This window comes from Cucurbita pepo, chromosome 7, assembly GCF_057944985.1.
Source record: "Cucurbita pepo subsp. pepo isolate OVF chromosome 7, ASM5794498v1, whole genome shotgun sequence".
Taxonomy (NCBI): Eukaryota; Viridiplantae; Streptophyta; class Magnoliopsida; order Cucurbitales; family Cucurbitaceae; genus Cucurbita; species Cucurbita pepo.
In genome coordinates this window covers 11,845,277-11,865,702 of record NC_141804.1, presented here as the reverse complement: position 1 = coordinate 11,865,702, position 20,426 = coordinate 11,845,277, and the positions used below count along the sequence as shown (strand labels likewise).

General features: G+C 37.9%; 4 protein-coding genes and 1 long non-coding RNA gene across 8 annotated transcripts; 3 read left to right on the top strand and 2 right to left on the bottom strand.

The window, feature by feature from the left end:
- The first annotated feature begins 506 nt into the window (after window positions 1–506).
- On the top strand, window positions 507–5,560 carry LOC111798396 (casein kinase 1-like protein 1). The gene is made up of 14 exons (XM_023681506.2): window positions 507–845; window positions 915–955; window positions 1,925–1,994; window positions 2,115–2,263; window positions 2,345–2,440; window positions 2,564–2,634; window positions 2,734–2,795; window positions 3,902–3,965; window positions 4,050–4,134; window positions 4,213–4,339; window positions 4,470–4,552; window positions 4,636–4,699; window positions 4,812–4,957; window positions 5,049–5,560. The coding sequence occupies exons 1-14, from the start codon at window positions 770–772 to the stop codon at window positions 5,349–5,351; spliced, it is 1,437 nt and encodes a 478-aa protein (XP_023537274.2). The 5' UTR covers window positions 507–769; the 3' UTR covers window positions 5,352–5,560.
- A 20-nt stretch (window positions 5,561–5,580) lies between these two features.
- On the bottom strand, window positions 5,581–9,591 carry LOC111798883 (uncharacterized). 4 transcript variants are annotated; one of them, XR_015421606.1, is made up of 6 exons: window positions 9,438–9,591; window positions 9,044–9,338; window positions 8,104–8,177; window positions 7,890–8,018; window positions 5,961–6,137; window positions 5,581–5,817 (listed from the first exon to the last, which is right to left on the bottom strand). It is a non-coding gene; the product is annotated as an uncharacterized LOC111798883 (long non-coding RNA). The 4 variants fall into 4 exon arrangements; XR_015421605.1 differs by having other exon boundaries at window positions 5,581–6,137; XR_015421607.1 differs by having other exon boundaries at window positions 5,581–6,137; window positions 9,501–9,568.
- A 1,738-nt stretch (window positions 9,592–11,329) lies between these two features.
- LOC111798353 (tetraspanin-2-like) lies at window positions 11,330–13,749 on the top strand. Its single transcript, XM_023681439.2, has 2 exons — window positions 11,330–11,827; window positions 13,285–13,749. The coding sequence occupies exons 1-2, from the start codon at window positions 11,330–11,332 to the stop codon at window positions 13,594–13,596; spliced, it is 810 nt and encodes a 269-aa protein (XP_023537207.1). The 3' UTR covers window positions 13,597–13,749.
- An 8-nt stretch (window positions 13,750–13,757) lies between these two features.
- Window positions 13,758–15,792, bottom strand: LOC111798351 (nucleotide pyrophosphatase/phosphodiesterase 1). The gene has a single exon (XM_023681436.2). It carries the CDS (start codon window positions 15,616–15,618, stop codon window positions 14,176–14,178), a length of 1,443 nt encoding a protein of 480 aa, XP_023537204.2. The 5' UTR covers window positions 15,619–15,792; the 3' UTR covers window positions 13,758–14,175.
- Window positions 15,793–15,851: 59 nt separating this feature from the next.
- Window positions 15,852–20,178, top strand: EER5 (proteasome family protein). Its single transcript, XM_023681437.2, has 13 exons — window positions 15,852–16,132; window positions 16,222–16,358; window positions 16,452–16,545; window positions 16,616–16,705; window positions 16,809–16,874; window positions 17,156–17,245; window positions 17,371–17,427; window positions 17,606–17,667; window positions 19,096–19,183; window positions 19,309–19,385; window positions 19,470–19,544; window positions 19,670–19,775; window positions 19,854–20,178. The coding sequence occupies exons 1-13, from the start codon at window positions 15,965–15,967 to the stop codon at window positions 19,983–19,985; spliced, it is 1,242 nt and encodes a 413-aa protein (XP_023537205.2). The 5' UTR covers window positions 15,852–15,964; the 3' UTR covers window positions 19,986–20,178.
- The last annotated feature ends 248 nt before the right edge of the window (window positions 20,179–20,426 follow it).

Below are 20,426 nucleotides of genomic sequence, written 5' to 3'. Positions count from 1 at the left end.
TCTTTTCACGGCGCAATTCCAGCAATTTAATAATTGTATTTAATTACTTTTTTTATTATATAATTTAATACCAATAATTTAAAACGATTTTACTTTTATGCCATTACTGTTCATATTAAATTATACAAATTTTCTCTGGAAATGTGATTTCTATATTTTAATTATTTTTAATCCTACATTTTAACTATTAGTAATTCTTTTTTATTAGTTGATTTATTATTATTATTTTGTTTGTTTGGTCAGGGATGAATACATTATTTTATTGAGGAAAAAATTGAATTTCAATTAATTTATAAAAATGAACTTGGAAGTCCACCAACCGTCAATTAAAAGATAAAAATATGAAAAAGAAAAGACTTTTAAAAAAAAAAAAAAAAAAAAAATCAAAATAATTTATAGGGACAGTACCGACTTTTTTAATTTATTGTTTTATTTAATTGTTTGAATATACTCAGAAATTGGAAAAGGGGGAATAGTCAGTTTTATTAAACTTATTGTGGGTTTCGAGTAAAACCTAACTTTTAACCCAACTGAGCCTTGGAGTGAAAAAAAGGAATGATAAACAAAAATTTTGCCCTAGATCTCTAATTGCATTTTCTTTGCCTTCCTTTCTTAGTCGATGAACCTCCCATTCTCTCCGCGTGGAGATGGCGGTGAATTTTGAATTCTTCGCCTTCCACACGCTCCGTTCCTCTTCTCTCTTTCCATGTTGAACTTTTCGTAATCCTCTTCCATATTTTGGTTTCTCTTTATTCTTTTTGGTTGCCGGATGGAACCTCGCGTCGGTAATAAGTTTCGGCTTGGCCGGAAGATCGGCAGTGGCTCCTTCGGGGAGATCTATCTCGGTTCGTGTTTCTCCTTCGATTTTCGGCATTCGAAGTTGTGTAGACCTAACGTTTGAATTCTTTGTGCAGGTACTAATATACAGACAAATGAAGAGGTTGCAATTAAACTCGTAAGTGTTCCGATCTCAATTCAACACTGCGATTGTATTTCCGCATAGTCTGCTTCTCTTTTTATGCTTAGATGCATTTCTTTTTTCCGTTTTCCCCTCCGGAGTCGACGTTTGTGGTTCTGAAGTCCATACATGCCTGGATTTTCCATGAACTTCTCCCTTATTTGCGAGCCAGGAGTTGTGTTACGCAGAAGTTGCTCCAGCCTTTCGTTTTGTGTCAGATTCGCCAACTGGAGAGGTTTTGGATGAGAAGAACATTCATGTTTGAACTGATGTTGCTATCTTCAGAGACTAGCAACGATTTATGTGGTACTTGGCTAAAATAAAGCAAATAGCAGGAGTTTTCTGGTTCTAGTTGAGAGGAACGCTAGTGCTTTCTGGTTAAGTGACTTGGAGATGGAGTGAGTGTGGAGAATTTTAATGATTGAACCGAGTTTACTATCTTCTTAATTTCTTAACCTGGCAAAGTTCATGCAAATAGCGAAGTTTTCTGGTTCTAGTTGAGAGGAACGCTAGTGGTTTCTAGTTAAGCGACTTGGAGACGGAGTGAGTGTGGAGAATTTTATTGTTTGAACCGAGGTTGATATCTTCTTAGGAAAGCAGCGATTTATCTGAGACCTGGCTAAGTTCATGCAAATAGCTTCTGGTTCTAGTTGAGAGGAACGCTAGTGCTTTCTAGTTAAGCGACTTGGAGATGGAGTGAGTGTAGAGAATTTTAATGTTTGAACCAAGGTTGCTATCTTCCTAGGAAAGCTGCGATTTATCTGAGACCTGGCTAAGTTCATGCAAATAGCAAAGTTTTCTGGTTTGGTTGAGTAGCATACGAACTTGTATCTTATGCAGTGCATGTTCGATAACTCTTTCATTGTGTTGTAAATGCTTCTTTCAGCTGAATGCTGTAGTCTGCGTTTTCTTCTGTGCTGGTTCATCTTCTTAAAACATGTTTTACTTCACATTTCTTACATTCAGGAAAACGTCAAGACGAAACATCCTCAGTTGCTGTACGAGTCTAAGTTATACAGAATTCTTCAGGGAGGAAGTAATGAATCATCCTTCTTCTCTTTATTATAATTGTTATTAATTTTTACTTTTGTGCAATCATAACTTTTTTTTGTTAATTATATGTTCACTTTTCTTCTTTGGAATCTGTTGAACACAGCTGGCATACCTAATGTAAGATGGTTTGGAGTTGAAGGAGACTACAATGTTCTTGTAATGGATTTGCTTGGTCCCAGTCTTGAAGATCTATTTAACTTCTGCAGCAGAAAGCTTTCTTTGAAAACAGTTCTTATGCTTGCAGATCAAATGGTAGATTAATTTAGTAAATTGACATCTTATCGGCCTTCTATTATAATTTAAATTCCAAACTTGATGTGGTTGTTTTCTCAGATTAACCGTGTTGAGTTTGTCCATTCTAAATCCTTTCTTCATCGAGATATCAAGCCAGACAATTTTCTGATGGGGCTGGGAAGGCGTGCAAATCAGGTATTTATTCCAGATTACTGGAATATATTATTTAACTTCATGAAATCTTAATCAATCTTAATTTTTCTAAGAAGTACAGAGTTCGTGCATAATATATAATTTCCTTTTTTATATAATATGCAGGTTTACATCATTGACTTTGGTCTTGCTAAGAAGTACAGAGATAGTTCTACCCATCAACACATTCCCTACAGGTGATAAGAGTTCGTAGATGTTGCCTTTACCGTCTCTCATGATTTCTTCTTTTTTGCTCTTATTGCTAGTCTTTTGATAATTGTTTCTGGTTGCTGTAGAGAAAACAAGAACTTGACTGGGACTGCAAGATATGCTAGCATGAACACCCACCTTGGGATAGGTACTTCTTTTACCCTTCTTTAAGACAATAATATTTGTTCTCTGTTCTTGCTATTGCCTTGTAATGTGATGCAATCCTTTGAGTTCTTGATTGTGTAACATTTGATCGTCAAGTTGCATGTTGAATTTTTTAACATATCAATAATTGTATGTGGCATCGGCTTGGTTGTGAATCTGTGGTCACCTAGATGAATGGACACTACATTAAACAGAGATTGTGTAATGTATCATCTTCTCAAGAATTAGGACACAAACATAGCATGGACACATTTGATAAAATATATATTTGTAATGATTGGCAAATTTTTTTTTTTTTTTTTTTTTTTGACATTTTTTAAAATTATATCTGTGTTTACAACTCATTCCAGAGTTTTCAAACATAGTGAATCATATAGGGTGTAGATTTTGATATGCAGCTTTTTTGTGGAAATAAGAAACTAAGCCTTCAATTGATATTTGAGAAATTACAACATAAAGATAGTGAGACTCCTTTTACAGTGTTACAAGAAAGCACCCCAAAAGAATGTACATCAAGAAGTCATATCATATGATGATTGATAAGTTCTAGTCCATCCACTCAATTAACTTGTTTGCCTTTAAAGAATGCACCGATTCCACTCCATTAAGAAAAATGCCCCAAACTACTATTGCTTTAACAGTATTCAATCCACAATACTCTAGCTCTCCTATTAAGCCCATGAACACAGCCTTGAAACATACTACTCCCAAACATCCTCCGAGTGTTCTTGTCCATCCACTTAGTCGTTAAGTGTTCTTTTGTAAACATCCTCCGAGTTTCTCCACCTAATCCTCATTTTGCTTTTCATAATCCCGCCAACTTTCTTTAAAATGGATAGAAACCATATGCGCGAAGCCATATAAATTTGGCATATGATGGACACCTACATTTTTTTTTTTTTTTTTTTTTTTGATCTTTTGCTTTAAATAATGTCCGTGATTTCTAGATGCACTTGTTTCTCCTTAACCTCTATTTCACCTATGGGGATTGTTTTATCGTTTTTCTCTTCATATTATTTAACTAATTAATGCTTGTTATCACCTTTTTTATTAATCCAGTTTTCTTTTCACTGACAATCTGGTTTGCAGAGCAAAGTCGAAGGGATGACTTGGAGTCTCTTGGTTATGTCCTTATGTACTTCTTGAGAGGAAGGTGATTTTCACCACTTTGTTTTTTGCTATCGACTACAGCTTTCTACTGCTAGTTGATTTAGTAATTCTTTCTTTGTTCTTGCAGTCTTCCCTGGCAGGGACTGAAAGCAGGAACTAAGAAACAGAAGTATGAGAAAATTAGCGAGAAGAAAGTTTCTACATCTATTGAGGCAAGTTGTTTTTAAATTACATATTTGGAGCATTCTTAACACTACTTTTGTTTCTAAAAGAATTTGTTTCTTTTCTAGGCATTGTGCCGTGGTTATCCATCAGAATTTGCATCATATTTCCATTACTGTCGATCACTTCGGTTCGATGATAAGCCAGATTATGCTTATCTCAAAAGAATTTTCCGCGATCTCTTTATTCGTGAAGGTTTGAGTTTCTTTTGTTTATTTATTTATTTATTTGCTTTATTTATAGGTTATACCTGTACTTTTTTTATTTCTTGTTGGTAGTAGTGGCATATTGATGTCTGTTTGTTGTTATTGGTATTTTGCTACAGGTTTCCAGTTTGATTACGTGTTTGACTGGACCATTTTAAAGTATCAGCAATCACAGCTAGCCACGCCTCCAACTCGTACCCTAGTTAGTTATTTGCAACTTGCTTTTGTTGTGCAATTGTGACTTTTCTTTCAAGCAGTGCTGAATGTGTCTTATTTTTTCTTTAGGGTGCCGGTGCTGGAACCAGCTCTGGAATCCCTCCTGGTATAGCAAATCCTGATAGACAGACAGGTGCTCATCAGTTTGGTTAATTTTTCCTTTTGTTTTTCAGCTTTTTTGGTTGGCTGATAACCACTTGTTTTTAAATCTCTTCTCAAGTGTTTGTTCCCTCTATTTGACTTAGGTGGAGAGGAGGCACAACTAGCTGGGATGTCGTCTTTGATGGATTCATCTAGGCGGAGAGTATCCGGGCTGGCCATGAATGCTGGGACTTCTGCCAAACAGAAGAGTCCAATTGCCAACGATTCTGCAGTTGCCAAAGACTCTGTGGTACGTATAACAACTAATCATATATTGTACTTTAATTGAATAAAATTGTGAATCAATATAATAATAGATGGGAGTGGTGTTGCAATTGCAGTTTCCAGGCTCTAATATTGTGGGGAGACCAAGTGGATCATCAAGACGTGCAGCTGTGTCGAGCAGCCGGGAAGTGTATGTTGGAAGTGAATCAGCAGATCCACACCGCTCCCGAACAACGGATGCTAGTCCAATGGCATTGCAGAAGAGCATAAGTGCGCAACAGAGAAGCCCACCAGTTGGACCTTCTGATCCCAAGAAAGGTGCATCAGGAAGGCACTCAGGACATGTAAAGAACTACGACTCAGCTTTGAAGGGGATCGAAGGGCTGCACCTGGAGAACGACGAGAGGGTGCATTATTAAAAAGCGAAGACACTTGCTTCACTTTCCACTTGTACAAGAATATGAGGATTTTTTCCTCCTCCATTTAAAAAGGGTGTGGTGATTTGGGAAACATATTCAACTCTCCATTTATGATTCCTCAGCCTCTAATTTGTGATTCCTTGTTTTATTGGGATTTGTTTATGTAGAAGTCCACGTTCACCCTATAAATCAAAACTCTTGTGAAGTAAGATGCTTGTTATTATATTCAAACGTAAATTACCCGACTACCAGCTATCCTTCTAAATTTTATGTTTTTAATTCCTTTACTTACCATTTATTAGTAAGAACTTACATACACAAGTGCCTGGCCCCCATATCCTTCTAAATCAAAACTCTTTTTGTCAGTTTAGCTTCATGAATTGAGTCGAATACTAGTGCCTGGCCCCCATCTTTCTGTAGAAGCTCCAATAGAGTAGTCTGAACCCATGCGGAATTGCAAAAGAACCTTACGTACACAAGTTCAATGAAACTCTTAACCAAAAACTGACAAAATTCGAGATGAGATTGTGGTAAAAGCATTTGGGGAGGCACCAAATTCGAGCTAAGAGTGGATTTGGTTAATGAAAGAGGATGAGATTGTAGTGTTACCCGCAGAAAGTAAAAGTAAGTTCATGGCCACTCCAGAATCATCCATCCGTCCACATAGGCATACGACTGAGTAGATTAGTCTATCCCTTGGCGGTTCACCAAGTCATGATACTACAGTAGGACACTCATTAGTTGGCCAAGAATGCTGAATATGAACCAAAATATCATGTTCCCAACCTGAAATTCAAAACGAAATATCATTAAATGAAGAATTTTCCAACTAAAGAAACTGAGAGGACGATAATATAAGCCAAGCACGGCCAGGCTCCACAACCACAAGTTTCATTCATGCATATTCAGTTTCATGGCATACTGTAGAATAATTTCTTATTCATGTACTCTACATGAGACCCAAACTCAGATAAAATATCTTAGCTATTAAAGGAGGAAGAAATGCCTGATTTCTGTATATCAAAGATCGAACATAACGATAAATCACAGTCGAGAAAGAAAATTGCTTTGAGAACAATATGGGTTGAGAAACACAACCTATGGGCGTTGTATGTCCCGTCAACATATATAAAACCATCACAATGGGTAAATGGAAATATGGACGAGCAATTATCTACACAATAAGCACTTATGTACACCCATGTTAAGTGGCAGCTGATTCAAGAACCTAACAAAATGAGCAAGAAATTTCCTTGATGACAAAATACCTGATAATATTATGTAGGAGAAAGCATAAAGTAGACCAAACTCTTAAAGCTAACATTGTGAGGGCAGTCTGAATCCAGGGAACTAGGCATGACATCTCCCTAAAGAAACTATTTGATGACATTAGAAATTTAAAGCTAACATACCAAATCATCAAGCATCATTCTGAAATAATGACAATCTCAAACCGAACAAAAGGAAGCGAGGGTACAAGGCATGATTAAAGAATTTCTAATCCTAGGAATCATTAAAGAATGAGATGCATTAAAATTGTGAGTAAAATTTAAGAAGTTACTTAGAAAACCAAAGAAAAATAAGCTATCTACTCAAATCTGACTCCTGACTCCATTTTCTTAGTTCTAAACTTATACAAAGAACTAAATCAGGAACATTGTTTTGAACAAGAAATAAAAATTATTGTCTCAACAATAAAAACCAAATAAAACACTGTAATTTAAAGCTAATAATTTATAAAGAACTCTAAACATCAAGGACCTGTGAAATGAAACCAGATTATGACCTGATCAACTGATCTGTAATTTACTCTCATGTCATGATTCGTATGAGCATGTGAGACCAATTACAACCGGATAATTAAAACATGCAAAGATAATCAATGTTACACCGGATAAAACAGCAAAGTCAAACCTACACAGTTTAAAGTCATTAAATCAAATAGTACACCTTGCGATTTGGCCTTCAAATTTCCATCATGTATTTTATCATCATTCCTCAGATAAACGGTAGATTACATATTCCAGAATATCTAGAAAGCTAAGGAGACTTAGCTGGTATACTATGGATACAAATTCATTCTACAAGTTAAGAGAAGATAGTTTCCAACATAGAAGGCTGCAATGAAATTTAATGCCGACATGCCCTTCCTAATTATATGATAGATAGTGAGAATGCTAATAATAACACAACGAGACGGTTTTTCCATTTTTCTGTATTATTGAAAGCTAGATTGTGTAGTTAAATGGATTGCTCTATTCTCTCATCAAGCATGTTGGACCTGTTTTTGTCATACTATCCAGAAAATGAAATTGCAAAAGAACTATGCATGAAATATCAATAATGAACTGTCTGCTTAAAGTCAGCATGGTTCATTCTACCTCTTCATAAGGCTTATGTCGACATTAAAAATATACAATAACATTATGTAAGCAATTTCAACATGTTAAAAACATGAGTAGCAATCTATAAATAAAGCTAGAAATTGTCTAACATCACTCGGCTGATAATCCTCCTAAAATATTGTGTGCGAAGTACCTTAACTGACCTGAGAATCATGAAAACTGGATGGAGAACTGCAACAGTGGTTATAATTACAATTTCAGTCCGTAAGCGTCTAGTTATTATATACACAGTTGAAATCCATCCGAAGGAACAATTATTACCCTGAAAAAAGTAAAGAAAACAATCATATACACAGTTGGAATCCATCTTGAGCAAATTTCCCAGAGAATTAACTAAGAAAACTTACAGGCTCAAACATATGTTTCTGCATAGCCATCTTCTCAACAAGAAAAGAAGAAAGGGAGAATACAGGGAGAGAGGCTGCACGAGCAAGGAAGGCATTGCCTATGTCAGTTAACAATTTTAAATACATATGCTAATAAACTAATAACGGCTTATAAATCTTATTTTAGTAGCAAACGAAATATACAGATATACAAACACATTAGAAGTGGCCATTCTCGCAAGGATCTTCAATTAAACAAAACATCTCGAGTTAACAAGCCATACTACAGAAAGAGAAATTACACTAAACCTAAGAGACAATACTCTTCCAGAATTGATTAAACGAAAAACAATGAAAGAATAAACTAGCAAATTTCTCTTCTTCTACGTTGCGTGCCAAGTGCACATGAACTGACTCTAGAGGAGGCACTCCTTCATAAGATTCTCAATGATTAGTCTGCTGTTTACAGCAACAAGCACTACTATACAGAGGTTAAACAGATCTGCGTGGCTCTGTTATTTAAAGTGAATAAAATGGTGAGCATTATATATGCATTAACCATCAGATCTGATCTAAAACTTAAGCCAGAAATAACAAGGCGTGTTAACCATAGTTTTACGAGTGTATAGTATACTTGATGACATTTCAAGATAGTTTGAACAAATATTCCATCACAGAAAAATTCCTTCGATAAGCAGTCGGCCAAAGCATAATTTCACTTTAAGAAACAGAAAATCGACCTCAGATAGTCGTTTAATATTTCCAGCTATCCAGTTTGTGACTACTTATGATATCTAATAGGAACAACGGATGTATATACGAATGTAATGGCGAGTTCAATAATATGACAGCTAAAATAAACCAAGAATTTCAACATACTTCTCTGAATATCGCAACAGAGCTCAGAGGCTCGTCGGCCGATACGTAAATTTCACAGCGTAAACATCAAAATTGGCGTTACCTCGACTCTCGGCCTCGTCACCGGATCCTTCTCCGGTTCCATTAGATTTGGATTTTCAATAGCGTCATTTCGATCCTTAACCTCCTCAGAGCTCTTTGCAGCCAATAAACCATTAAAACTTGCATGATCCGGAGGCGAACTATCACTTCCACGAATGTTCGGCCTCAAATTTTTATCGTACTCGTCTCCACCAGTTGTAGCACTCGGTCTCCTACGAAGGAACCGGCTGGCATCCACGGCGGTTTACGAGCTATCCAAGGCGGTTGTACTCTCGAGTGCATCGGTGATCGCCATCCTACAAGCGAAAACATCAACAATAGACGGAATGAGAGAGAAAATCCAAAAAGATAAGCCGAGACAAAACCGGAGGGAACGACGAAAATAAATTAACAACCGAATCAACCGCGCACAGATGGTATAGAGAGAAAGAGCGGGAGCGGGAGCGGGAGAAACTGACATATTCAATGAACTCAACGTTGCGCCAGAGAGAACAAAAAGAATCCCCGATGAGACCGAAAAACAATATTGGATGATTATGTTATTGTACGTGTAAATGAGAGATATAAATACGGTTAGCTTTGTAGGTTTGTTTATAAAATAATATATATTTTTTATTAGTAAATAAAAAAGGATGACAGAAAATACATGTAAAATAAAAATGAAGGGCAAAAACGTCAATAGACAATTCTTTTAAGAAACCCATGTATAACGAGGCCATGTCTCCAATACGGACATTCTAAGCCGAACATCATAAGATGCTTCAACATTTCATGTTACTGCAAGAACCGTTGAACATTGATGGGGGCGTCTTCTTATCCCACATCGAAAATGCTTCCGCATTTTGTGTCCTATTTATAGCTTTAGGCAACGCCAGGAATCTGTTGGGTTTCAGAATTTGTTAAGGTTCGTGATTCTTCTTTTCCTTTCGGTGTATGTATGTTATTAAGCATTTATGATTAAGGGTTATTCCTACTTAAGAAAACTCTAGCCAAAGAATTACACGACGGCGAAAAAGATTTACTATTCACGTTAGCCAGATGAAATTTTGCTCGAAGTTGTTAACGAGACGTGTCCTACAAAGCTATGGAGTCGGGGTACATGAGGGAGTCTCTAAGGAGCCTTTTGCATTTGAAGATTTGTTTGTATACACTTTGTCAAATTGTTATTGAGAATGGGTCCCAAGTTAGCTAATTTAGGGAATGATCGTGAGTTTATAATTAAGGAATACATCACCGTTGATACGAGGCCATGAAAGCTTTTACTCAAAGTGGACAATATCATACCATTACTTAGAGTTGTAATTTCTAATATGACATTAGAGTCATGCCCTTAAGATGTTGAAGACTCCGGACAAGGAATCAAATCTCGATTAAGGGGAGGTTGTTCGAGGGCTCTATAAATCGGGAGAGGCTCAATAGTGTACTTATGTCTCATTTTGAAGAGTGTATTTTGTTCGAGAACTCCAGACAGGAGTCGAGCCTCAATTAAGGGGAGACTGTTCGAAGGCTCCATAACCTTCCGTAGGCTCTATAGTATACTTTATGTGGGAATGGAACTCAAGCAAGTGACACACTCCCACTCAGGCATTGCATCGAACACCTTGTACGCAGTCTTGAATTCCCAAATCAAAGGCCTACCAGAGAGCCAAAGCAGCCGAGCTTATTTCAGAAAAGTTGCGATTTCAAATCCGTAAGCCCTTAGAAACAGAGAAAAAAAAAAAAAAAAAAAAAAAAGTCTCACTCAGTAAATGGCATTGACAAAAGTGGAGACGACTTTGAACGAAGAGGTCGGGGAGGAGGCATACAAGAGGAATCGTCGGCAGCTAAAAGGAATAAACTCGGAAATGGCCAAATTGGGATCTGGTTGGGTCAGAATCTGAGCACATGCCTTCCATTTTCGTCCCAACGCTGAAACAATGAACTTCTTAGCTTCAACTAACAACTCCAGGTACGAAAAGAAGACTGATCTTTTTCAGCGCTTCTTTTACAAGATCCGAGAAATTGAAGGAATAAAATTAATGAAAACTTAAAAATTTTATATAATAAAGTTTAATTTAACCTCTTTTATTATTTATCCTTTTCAGGACAGTAAAAAAATAAAAGAAATTAATGTGCCACGTGGGAGCACGCTCTACTACTTCACACGGAATGAAACTTGATAAAGCCACATCATCTCTGAACGACGTGTCGTTTCTCTCTCAGTCCTTTTCCTTTCCAACTCTTGACGGCACGACCATTAGCTCATTCTTCCTTCCCCATTGGCCACTGAAATTGACAGAAAAATCCGATGGGTGTAAGCAACAAGATCACAGCAATTGTGAATTTCTTGGCTCTCCTCTGCTCCATTCCTATAATCGGCGCCGGAATTTGGCTGGCTTCCAAGCCCGACAACGGATGCATCCATTTTTTCCGGTGGCCGGTGGTTCTCCTCGGCGTTTTAATCCTCCTCGTCTCCTTAGCCGGATTCATTGGTGCCTACTGGAACAGGCAAGGGTTATTAGCCTTTTACCTCTTCTGTATGGCTCTTCTAATCGGCCTCTTGCTCGTCCTTCTCGTCTTCACCTTCGTCGTCACTCGCCCCAACGGCAGCTACTCCGTCATGGGCCGCGGATACAAAGAGTACCGGCTCGACGGATTCTCGTCCTGGCTCAGGAATCATCTCACTAATTCTCGAAATTGGCCAAAGATTAGGACGTGCTTGGCTGAATCTAATACTTGTCCTAAGCTTAACCAGCTGTACGTCGCCGCCGATCAGTTCTTCGCGGCGGACATCTCGCCGCTTCAGGTCAGTTCCTTAATTCCAGGCTTGAATTTAGATTTTTTTTTTTAATATTTAATTTCTTGGAATATGCTCCATAGGCCTCTGCTTTGATTTTGATTGCCTTTTCAGACCGCAATCCTGCTCGGTGAGTCGGTTGTTTAAAATAAAATTAAAAAAAAGGATATTAAAATTGCTTTAAAAATTGTTTAAAATAAAACTTGCAATGTTTTTTGGAATTTTTATTTTTTTCGTGGTTTTGGATATATAAATATTTATTTTTGTTCTTAAAAGAAAAATAAAAGGTAATCCCATCTCTATCTCTTCCATCAGCAGGAGCATGTGACTTGTTGATGTTGGGTGTCCCAAGTCCCAACGACTTTTGGAGTCTAAAAGTCTCATGTATTTAATGATGATTTTTTATTAAATATTTTTCTTTAAACTATAGTTTGATTTGGAAATTTTACCATACCATTCACTATTTTTTAACATTTGATTTGAAAGATTACCATATATTTGAAAGATTACCATTCACTATATATATATTGATTTCGTAATGTTAAGTGTAAATAAAGGGTGCCAACATTGAAGAATATTGATATAAAGTGCTTTTTTTTTTGCAAATAAAAATATATTCCAAAGCCTTTAGAAAATTTCAGGAGTGTTTTTTATCCTATCAGGATAGAAGTATTCTTCACTTTTACAGTTCGAGTCGGTACTTACTGAGGAAGAATTTGGAATCATTTTCTTTTTCATTTTCTTGTGTTTGCTCGATTGGATCTTACTTGTAAACCCTCGAGTCTTAGGAAAATATTTTTTTTATAGTAGTTGGGAGATTAAACTGAAATTAATAGAATTGGAATTTTAATTTTAATAGATTAGACTTAATAAAATTAAATGAGAGTGATATTAATGGTATAATTTTTGAAGAAGGCTTACTGTCTATATCAATAAGATGTACTTTTTTGTTTCGGTGAATCAATCATTTTCTTAGAGCAATTCTAATATTGGGTGATTCCCTAGAAAGTGTACAGATTTGTAGGGATAGTAATCTTCACTCTTGAAAGCAAGAAGTAAAGTGATCGGAGGTATGAGGTGTTGAGTTCTTACCTCCTTCTAAAGCCATTGTCAAAATGGGGCCTAGACATATACACATTGGGTAGGCACTTTTGGTGGTTGAGGTTGTGACCAACCATAGACTCACTAGGACCAAGCAGGGGCCCAAGTTTATGTAAATTTTGGGGAAAGGTAATTTTAGGGTGGCTCATAAAATCTCAAACAATCACCTAAATGACAGCTCAGATTTCATAACCCAACAATAAAGTAGACAGCTCAGATCTTATTGGGGGTCCATTTTGATTCCAAACCTGTTCATATAGCTCTAAATTGGTTGATATGGCTGCCAGCTAATCAGTCCATTATGAGCATTCGAGTCTTGGGAAGGAACTTAAAAGCTTACGTCTTGGTTTTTACTGTGTGAACAGTCAGGATGCTGTAAACCTCCAACGGCTTGTGGTTATAACTTTGTGAACCCAACACTGTGGCTGAACCCTGGTAATCCTATGGCTGACCCTGACTGCTATGTTTGGAGCAATGACCAGACCCAGTTGTGCTACAATTGCAACTCTTGCAAGGCTGGTCTCTTGGGGAATCTCAGGATGGAATGGAGGAAAGCCAATGTGGTTCTTATTGTCACTCTGGTTGTCCTGATTTGGGTCTATGTAATCGGCTGCAGCGCCTTCAAGAACGCTCAGACCGAGGACCTCTTTCGTCGATACAAACAGGGTTGGATCTAATCTTGTTTGTTTGTATGAATCAGACGTCTTCGCCTTTGTATATTCATTTGTTCTTTTCATATCTAGAAATCCCGAGTTTGTAGAGTTTGTAGACAGTAGAACAAAGTTCTCGGATCAGTTCTTTAAATGTTTATTAGTTTACTTTGCTTTGGATATTTGAGTTTCAAAATCTTCTTATGCAGAAGGTTCATAAACATGTAAAGGGAGACAAGCTATTAGAACATGAACGATCATCACCCAATTACCAAACAGAAACGCACTCACATTAAGAACTAATCACGAGCTGTCTATCGAAGAAAATAAGCATTGTTCTTTGTGTTAGGAATCACGGATCTCCACGATGGTATGATATTGTCCACTTTGAGCATAAGCTCTCGTGGTTTTGCTTTGCGTTTCCCCAAAAGGTCTCGTACCAATAGAGATGTATTCCTTACTTAGAGATGTATTCCTTACTTATAAACCCCTGGTCATTCTCTAAAGTAGCAAATATGGGATTCCTTCCCAACAATCCTCGACACTTCGCAACGACGATGTTCGAGTTGAAACAATTGTCGTGGCAACCTGTTCGGGTAAAGGATTCTATGGTGAAGGCAAGAGAACAGATTGGGGAAATGATGCAGAACCATTGTTAGAAGCAGGTTTGATGTTGAGAATTGAAGTAACCAAGTTGTATATCTGAACGTTTTCGAAAGATGGGACTTTTCTCCCTCTTGCAAACCGTGGACCATGGCCAATGAAAATGGTTCTCATGGAAAATATGGCATTGTCATACCCATGATCTCCTCCACACTCCTTCCCTTTACTGTTCTTCATCTCCACCTTAAATCCCTCGTCAACCAACCCGATCACCGGAGGAATCCGATCGCTCGCACTGTAGTGAAGCCGAGATGGAAGCTCTTCCTTGACATACATTTTCAGATACTTCCCATTCTCAACTTTCCCAGATTGCAAAGCTTCATTCATTTTCAAGACAACATCAGAAGGTGAAACATCAGAAGGTGGACGAATTGCCAGCAGAGGTGTTCTTGATTGAACCCACCTCTCTGGAATCACAATCCATGGAGCTAAATCCTCAAGAAAAATCAACTTCTTATCACAGGTTCCGACCATTCCATGATCACCAACCAAGATTACATTAACATCCTCGAAAACCCCTCTTTTTTCCAGGCCAGAAATTAGTTTACCAAGCATTAGATCAATTCTAGCTACAGCATCAGTGATTTGGGGATCATCAGGACCAACCTTGTGACCCTGATGATCTGGGTCCTCAAAATACAGAGTCATGAACTCAGGAATTTCCTCACTAGGCAAATCAAAGTACTGCAAAATCATATCTACTCGTTCCTCGAATGGAACCGAACCATTATAATGATGACAGAAATTTGCAGGGCAAGACCATGAGCCTTTGTTTACCTCAGCACCGACCCAGAAGACTGTTGCTGCACTGAGCCCTTGATTGACCACCGTCTCCCACAGCGGCTCGCCGAGCCACCACTTAGGGTCGTGATTACCCATCGTGAAGGCGTCTCCGGTCACCGGATCAAGAAAAAAGTTGTTGATTATGCCGTGATAGGCGGGATAAAGGCCAGTGACGATCGAGTAATGATTGGGAAAAGTTAGAGTTGGAAAAACAGGAATCAAACCCCTCTCGGCCTCGGTCCCATTCGCAATCAGACGGTCAATGTTTGGGGTTGAGGTTTTGAATTGATACCCAAATCGAAACCCATCGGAGGAGATCAATAGAACCACAGGACGTTTCAGCTTAGAGAGAGTACGGGCGGTGGAGTTGACGCCGTCGGAAGTGGAGGCGGCGGAGAAGAAGAGGAAGGCGAAGGCAAAGGCGGCGGAGAGAGCGAAACAAGTACTGAAAGTAAGAGAAATGAAGACAATGCTTCTTTTGTGAGATGGGTTTGAAGAGAGAAAAGCGGTGGAAGGGCTAGACGAGTCTTCTTCCTGATCTGCCGTCGGACTTGGCTTTTCCCGCGACGGAGACGGCGGCGGCGGATTGGAATCGGGACCCATATCGGAAGAACCAGTTCGTATACTCTCGTCTTCTTCCAGTCAGCAGCAGAGTGTATGATTCGCAGTTGTAATTTTTTTAAAAAAATTTAAATTTATTATAATACTTAGCGGCATAAATCATTTTATTTATACTAATCTATCGTGGGCTTGGCCCAAGGAAAACGGCCTTCCGAATTAACTTGAATGGGCCGATCTAATCGAATAGGCCCAGAATAGAGTATGCTCAAAACAGATGCGAAACCAGGAAACGACACCGTTTGGCGTCGCCGTAGAATTGACAGAGAGAGGCAAGAAGCAGGACCGTAGAAGAAAGGCTTGGAGAATTGCAGCAGAGAGGGAGGCGGCAATGGCGTACCTGAGCATGGGAGAGGCACATAGAAGAATTACAGAGTACTTGAATCGATTTTCGGACTCTGTTGCGTCTCAAGATGGAGCTTCTCTCAAATCTCTTCTTTCTCTCTCCTCCAATTCCCCCAATCTTCTCGCCCTCGCCGACTCTCTCAACGTTTTCCAGGTACTGTCTCAAGTCTACAAGAGCTCTGATAATCGTCATCGTTGTTAATCATTGGTGAAGTTTTAAGTTTGAGGATTGGTTTTTGACAGGATGCCAATCGATTAATCAGACAGTCGGATAGATATTCTCAGTTTGGAGATATATTGGTGAACTTCTTTCGTGCATTGCAGTGTTACCGTCTTGGAAATTTGGTTGATGCCTATCATGCTTTCGAAAAATCCGCCAAGTATTTGTTTCCCCTCCAATCTACTTGATTTTTGATGCTTTACTTTTAGTTTGAAGTCGTGTAATTGTGCTTGTAATGGCGGAAATTTTGCAGCGCTTTCACTCAGGAATTTCGGTCTTGGGATTCAGCTTGGGCGTTGGAAGCATTGTATGTAGTTGCTTACGAGATTAGGATCATTGCAGAGAGGGTATGATCTTAGGTCTTATTTGGAATTTCATATGTTCGTTAACTGGTTAATTAGGCTTCTGTATTCACAGGCCGACCGAGAGCTGGCTTCGAATGGAAAATCCCCAGAAAAGTTGAAAGGAGCTGGCTCGTTTCTTATGAAAGTGTTTGGTGTTCTTGCCGTATGTTTCTTTGTTCAAACAATTTATAACGTTATCTTCCGCATTGTTACTTCAGATTTGCGGATTTTTCTTGCTTACATAAAATTTGTTGATTGTATTTTAGGGAAAAGGCCCTAAACGTGTTGGAGCATTGTATGTGACATGTCAGTTGTTCAAGATATACTTCAAGGTAAGAAATTGTTACTATAATCTTCAGATCAGTTTGATATTTCTTTTCCCCGACTTTCCCTGCTGCACACTATCCATTGTATTTTAATTAATGGCAAAGAAATTCAAGCTGCCATATATCTGTGACAATGTTATCTGCCAGGATATTGTTGCGATCGAAATTAGAGAAACGTAGTTGGAGAAAATCTCTGTTTAGTTGAAACATTACGATTTATAGCAACTTTTTAGCTTACTCTATGCATCTCTAGTTATATAATGATGAAGTAACTGATCTGATTGCAGCTTGGTACTGTGCACTTGTGCCGTAGTGTGATAAGGAGCATTGAAACCGCTCGGATATTTGACTTTGAGGAGTTTCCTAAAAGAGACAGGGTCAGAATTGGTTTTGGTTGCCTTTATTCCCCCCCGGATCGTCATCATCCTGTACTTTCATCAGGATGGTTCGGCCATCGTGGTTTATATTGAAAAGTTCTGACCAAAGTAAATGTGTTATTTAGGTGACCTACATGTATTATACAGGACGTCTGGAAGTTTTCAACGAGAATTTCCCTGCTGTGAGTAATTCTATGGCTTTATCATTTACGGATTTGAAATCTAAATTGATCAATTAATGCTAGTAGTTCTATGGTTTTATCATTTTTTCTTACCATGTTGTGAATAAATAATACGTGAAGCCTTTTTTCCCTTTCTTCTCAACCAATTTTTTACTGAATCACTTCTGTGATATGGCAGGCTGACCAGAAGTTATCATACGCCTTGATGCATTGCAACCCTCAAAGAGAAGCTAATATAAGGTTTGACTCAGGTGTGCTTGCTTTTGCTTAGACAATTATGAATAGATTATTGAGTGATTTATTTAGTATACTTTTGTATTTATGGCTGAATGCTTCAAATAGATAAATCTTACAAATATATGCTGATGAGAGGGTACATTTAATATTTTCGAAAATTAACAGCTCGTGCATCTTCGTGTAAGAATATATGTAATTGCTCAAGCCCACCGCTAGCAAATATTGTCCTCTTTGGGCTTTCCCTTCTGAACTTCCCCTCAAAGTTTTTAAAACGCGTCTGCTAAGGAGGGGTTTCCACACCCTTATAAAGAATGTTCCGTTCTCCTCCCTAACCGATGTGGGATCTCACAATATAAGAGGAAAGTCTGGAGGGGCTCATGACAAGATGACCTACACTCCCTCTATGGTTTGTCATAGAATTTAATCAGTGGTTTTAATTTGGAAGAGGCCTCCTGTCCGGTCATCATCTTTTCTTAGGAAATAACATGATTATTAATCTTTTCAACATTATGAATGCCCTTGAGAAATCATCCATCCTGGACATAAAATTGCTGCACACCTTAGATTCAGGCCTCAACTGTGAAGCATTGTATATGGAGCTCTTAACCTCTAGTATCAGGTGTAAGCTTGCAGGAAGAACATTGCAGCAAAACATGGAACTACCTGCCTAGGCCTTGGATCTTTCTATCTGTAAATGATTCTAGGGGATGTTGGGACTTGGACTTTGTAAGATTTTTCAGTATATTGAGGTATGGGGGTGTGCTTCCGTCTCCCACTTGTTTTCTTCCTTCGGCATTTCTGGTTCCTTCTCAGTTCGACCTCTTTCTAATGATGTCATCACTACCGCTTCCCATGATAACACCTTGCTACTTCAACCCATAGAAATTCAAGTTTTTTTTTTTTTTCCCCTTGGGAACTCTGTCATTTAAGCTTAAACATCCCTCTATGGCTCTTATTCATGGATGGTATCTGTCATTCAAAGAAGAATGGAATCATAAAGGCACATCTTCATCAACTATTAATTTGCTGAAAATTTCTGGAGCTTGGTCAAAGACAAAAATACATTCATTACTGTGATAGAGAAGGAAGATACTTCGGCCCCACGGTTCTAGAGCTTGGCGAAAGCCTGTTTTTCCTTCCAACTATTATACTATTGGATGAACCTTTGTAATCTGCTTGGCTTCTGACTTGGCTTTCCTCTCTATTCTTCGTCTTCTCATTCGTTTTTCATGGTAATAGTTATTATAACTTCATATCCTTGACTAATTGTTTGTGCCCGTTAAAATATTCTTTGGCTTATTATCATATCATTATATAGTTGTTTTGATTCATTTGGTTATCAATTATCTCGTTACTTCATGAATAGTTCTCTGTAGCTTGTGAAATTGAAGGAAGTCTTACCTATGCTAAGTCGCAATAATTTTGGAACAGAATGATATTAAAATATCTCATACCTGTGAAGCTTTCGATGGGCATCTTGCCTACAAGGGTGCTTCTCGAGAAGTATAACCTTTTTGAGGTATGGCAAAATTTTTACAAATTACAAATGTTCTCAGCCTAAATTATTTAAGCTACTTGTGAAGCTTTCTAGAACATAATGATATTTATGCATCATGAAGCTTACTAATAATGTTCTTCTCGCAGTATGGAAATGTTGTGCAATCTCTCACAAGAGGTGATCCTAGGCTTCTTCGACAAGCTCTTCAAGAGCACGAAGATCGGTAAACCTGTTTTTTCAATTTTTCGTCTGTGAGAATATTTTGGCCAAGGATGTATACTCAAAGTTGTTTCCTTTGTTTTATCAGGTTCTTAAGATCAGGGGTGTATCTCGTCTTAGAGAAGTTGGAACTTCAAGTTTACCAAAGATTGGTGAAGAAAATGTAAGCTCACCGTTCTTGTATTTTGTATCCTTTTAGTTTATGGATAGCTCAAACCAATCTAAGAACTCAAAGAGGCTCCTCCTGACTATTCGTTCCTTATTTCTGACTCACTACACCTTCTCCAGCTACTTTATACAAAGGCAAAAGGATCCAAACAAAGCTCACCAGATCAAATTAGAAGTAATTGTAAAAGCTTTACAGTGGTTGGAAGTAGACATGGATGTCGATGAGGTATTTGTTTATCTGCCACTCAATGTTATATAGTCGACAAACGACCCGTGTTGTCTCATACATGCCTTAAACTTGCAGGTAGAGTGCATCATGGCCATACTCATAAATAAGGGTCTTGTGAAGGGGTACTTCGCCCACAAGAGTAAAGTTGCAGTGGTAAGCAAACAAGATCCTTTTCCTCGACTAAATGGAAAACCAGTCGGTTCATGAACCAATAATTTAACAAGGTTATTTTGTAGTCATTAGTCTATTTATAGTGGCAGCTTTGAAGTGTTTCATTTCTCTGGATCTCTTCTGCTTAAACACTTATTTGACTTTGAACATATTTAAACGATAGACTTGAATCAAAACTACACCATCTTGTACGACAAAAATGGTGTGCAGAGCAGAATTAAGAAGCTTAGTCGAAGGGTAAATTTGTTCATTAGTGGTTTAAAGATTCATTACATTCAAGATAGCCTTTGAAATACTTATGAATTTTAGGAATTAAAGTGTCATCTATTTTTGTTCTTTATATTTCGAAAAAGACCTCGTTATTGCACTCTAATATGCATTAAATGAATTAAACTATAACATGCCTTAAACGTTAACATGGAATTATTAGGAACATGTGACACCTGAAATCTAGACATTGAACCACAGAGGTTTATA